General features: G+C 67.0%; 1 protein-coding gene across 1 annotated transcript; it reads right to left on the bottom strand.

Annotated features, from left to right (window-relative positions):
- Positions 1–2,247: 2,247 nt before the first annotated feature.
- On the bottom strand, positions 2,248–2,625 carry EMIHUDRAFT_370477 (hypothetical protein; the record flags this gene model as incomplete). Its single annotated transcript, XM_005768490.1, has 1 exon — positions 2,248–2,625. A coding segment is annotated over one exon (378 nt), but the record flags the coding sequence as incomplete, so codon positions are not given.
- Positions 2,626–2,672: the final 47 nt, after the last annotated feature.

The following is a 2,672-nucleotide window of genomic DNA, read 5'->3' as shown; positions in this document are numbered from 1 at the left end:
GCCTCCGTCGCCTGCGAGCCCGGCGCCGCGTACGGCCGCTCCAGCCATAGCGGCTCGCGCGGCGCATCAATTTCGGGCCACGGCGCGTTTAGGCCGGAGAAGGGGTCAAGCCCCAGAGAGACCCCGAATGCGAGCTCGGCCGGATCGATGCCCGAACGGCGCGCCCGCCGTGCCGCCTCGCGCTCCTCGCGGCTCCGCGCTATGAAGGTCGCGTAGACCTGCTTGTGCTGCGTGCGCTCGAGCTGCTCCGCCGACGTGAGCTCGAGGCCCGTGTCCATCTGGTCGATCCGGTCGAGCGCGTCGTCGTCGGCGCGTGCGCGAAGCGAGACGCGTCGTCTCGAAGCCCGCAAGCTGCCGTCGGTAAGGCGGTGCAGCTGTGTGGCCGACTCCTCGATCCGTCGTGTCGACTCCCACAGCGCCGGCCGCGACCACTCTGGCCGCGAGGATGTGCCGCCCGATACGAGCCGCGGCGGCCGCTCGAAGTCCTCAGGTAGCGTGTCGACACCTCCCTCGAGCACGCGCCGACGAGGAAGCGCGCAGCCGCCCCACAGCTTGAGTGGCAGCTCGCAGACGGCGCCGCCGAAGCCACGCAGGCGGGCATTCGCCTTGAGCTCTCCGAGCTGGTGCGGCGAGAAGCGGACGTATACCTCCGCCTCGCCATGTGCAGGTAGCGAGCCCGAGGAGGGCGTGAGAGAAAAGTGGGCTGGCTGACTTAGCGACCAGTCCATGGGCAAAGTAGACTGATTGCGCAGCGTGACTTGCCGGTCCAGGTAGTCGTACTGCGGGACGTCACCGAAGACAAGCGTGCCCTCGCTCAGCGAGAGGCGCGGGACGACACCCTCGCCAGTCAAACGGAGCGCCAACGCCTGCCCCGTCTCGACAGACTCCAGCTGAAGCTCGATTGCCAGAGCCTGGCCGTCGTCAGGCTCGGTCTCTGGCGAGGCCAAGAAGCCCTTGGCGTCGCTCGAGGCGTTTGGTTCGCGCGTCGGCCGGAAGATGGCCTCGATAGTGCACGTCCCGTGCGGCGGCAGCAGGCCCATTGCGGGCTCAATCGAGAGCGACGCTGCGTGCGGGTCGAATGTCCCCGTCTCGTCAGCGTCTGCGTCCGCGCTCGGGTTGAGAAATGCAAAGTCGACGGCAGACGGCCCCGTGTTGACGGCCGTGATGACGCGCCGAGCCTCCAGTCCATAAAAGAGCCGGCCAAACGAGACGGCAGTCAGGGGTTCGCCACTTTCACTGTCGCGCAGCTCCAGCGCCTGCCGCTCAACAACTGCACACAGCCCGACTGCAGGCGCGGCCGGGGCATGCTCGCGCTCGTCGTCGACTCGAAGGCGCAGCGTGCAGCTCGCCTCACCAAGCTCGGCCGCGCTGCACTCCACCCTTGCAGTCGCACTGCCACCGGCCGCAACCTCGAGCCGAGCGGGCAGCAGCCGGAAGGGAGGCGTCCCTCCTTCCCTCATCGGCTGACCTCCTGGGCCGAGCAGCTCACTCAGGCTCACGACCCCTGGCAGCGATCCCACATTGCGCAGTTCCAATGGCCGCACCGTTGGCGCGCCTTGCGCCACCGCCCCAAAATCAATGTCTGCCACGGCGCACCGTATGACGGCGCAGCGAGGGCGCACTTCAATGGGCAACGTTATCAGCGACGGCGCGCCATCGTCACGGTGGCTGGCCTGCACTATCAACCTATCGTCGAGCGGCTCGACCACGTCGGTTAAGTATGCCAGCTCAGCACGGAGCTCCAGCCCGGGGGCCAGTTCCACATCGCTTGCCGATGAGAGCCGCAGTGTTGCCGAGCACGGCGGCACGATGCGCACGCGGCAGCGTCGAGCAGACGTGTTGCGAACAGCTACCGCGAGCACGTACTTGATCCCCTCCTCGACTTGAGTCAGCTCCAGCCGAGGAGGGTGCACCTCGACCATGGTTGTCATGTAACGCCCGCCCAGAGGGTTCTCAAGACTCAACAACTTGAACTTCTCGGTCGGGGCACGGCAGCTCGCGCCGGCGCTGCGCGGCCCGCCCGACGCGAGGCAAGTTTCCGTTTGCCGCGCCACCTCCCTGGGAACGTCCGGGTGTTGGAAGTCAAGATATATTACTTTTTTTTAACGCTCTCTCAACACGGCATACACAGAGAGCCAAATGGCGATATTAACACTTGAAAACCCCATTATCCCGCTGACTCCGACGCATGTTGGAGCGGGGGCCCGCACGTCTCCGGTGGCGGCCCGCCCCCGCCCTGCCCCCGCCTCACGCCTCCACGAGAGATAGGGCGGCGAAGACCGGCACCATCAGCGCGGGGAAGATGGCGGACGGCATGCCGCCCGCGTAGAGGCCGAGCCAGAGCAGCTGCTGCAGCCCGAAGATCGACTTTTTGGGCAGGTCGAGCGGCGCGCCCGCCTGCGGCAGCGGCTGCAGCCGCTCCTCGAAGAGAGCGACCAGCTGGTCGGTGGTGCGCGGCTCTGCGCGCAGCTGGACGCAGTACGAGGCGAGCTTGCGGAGCTGGCGCGTGTAGATGAGGGCGGACATCTCGTTGTAGTCGAGGGAGTGAAAGACGAGCGCATCGTGCTTCTCGTACTTGTCCAGGTTCTTGATGAACTGGAGCGGCATCTCGGACCAGTGGCAGACCTGGCAGCCGGCGAGGCGGGGGAGGCTGGCGGGCGGTGCGGGGGGGT

The sequence above is a fragment of the Emiliania huxleyi genome, assembly GCF_000372725.1.
Source record: "Emiliania huxleyi CCMP1516 unplaced genomic scaffold EMIHUscaffold_456, whole genome shotgun sequence".
In the NCBI taxonomy this organism is placed as follows: domain Eukaryota; phylum Haptophyta; order Isochrysidales; family Noelaerhabdaceae; genus Emiliania; species Emiliania huxleyi.
The sequence above is the reverse complement of the archived record's forward strand: the minus strand, read 5'-3'. Positions and strand labels throughout refer to the sequence as shown.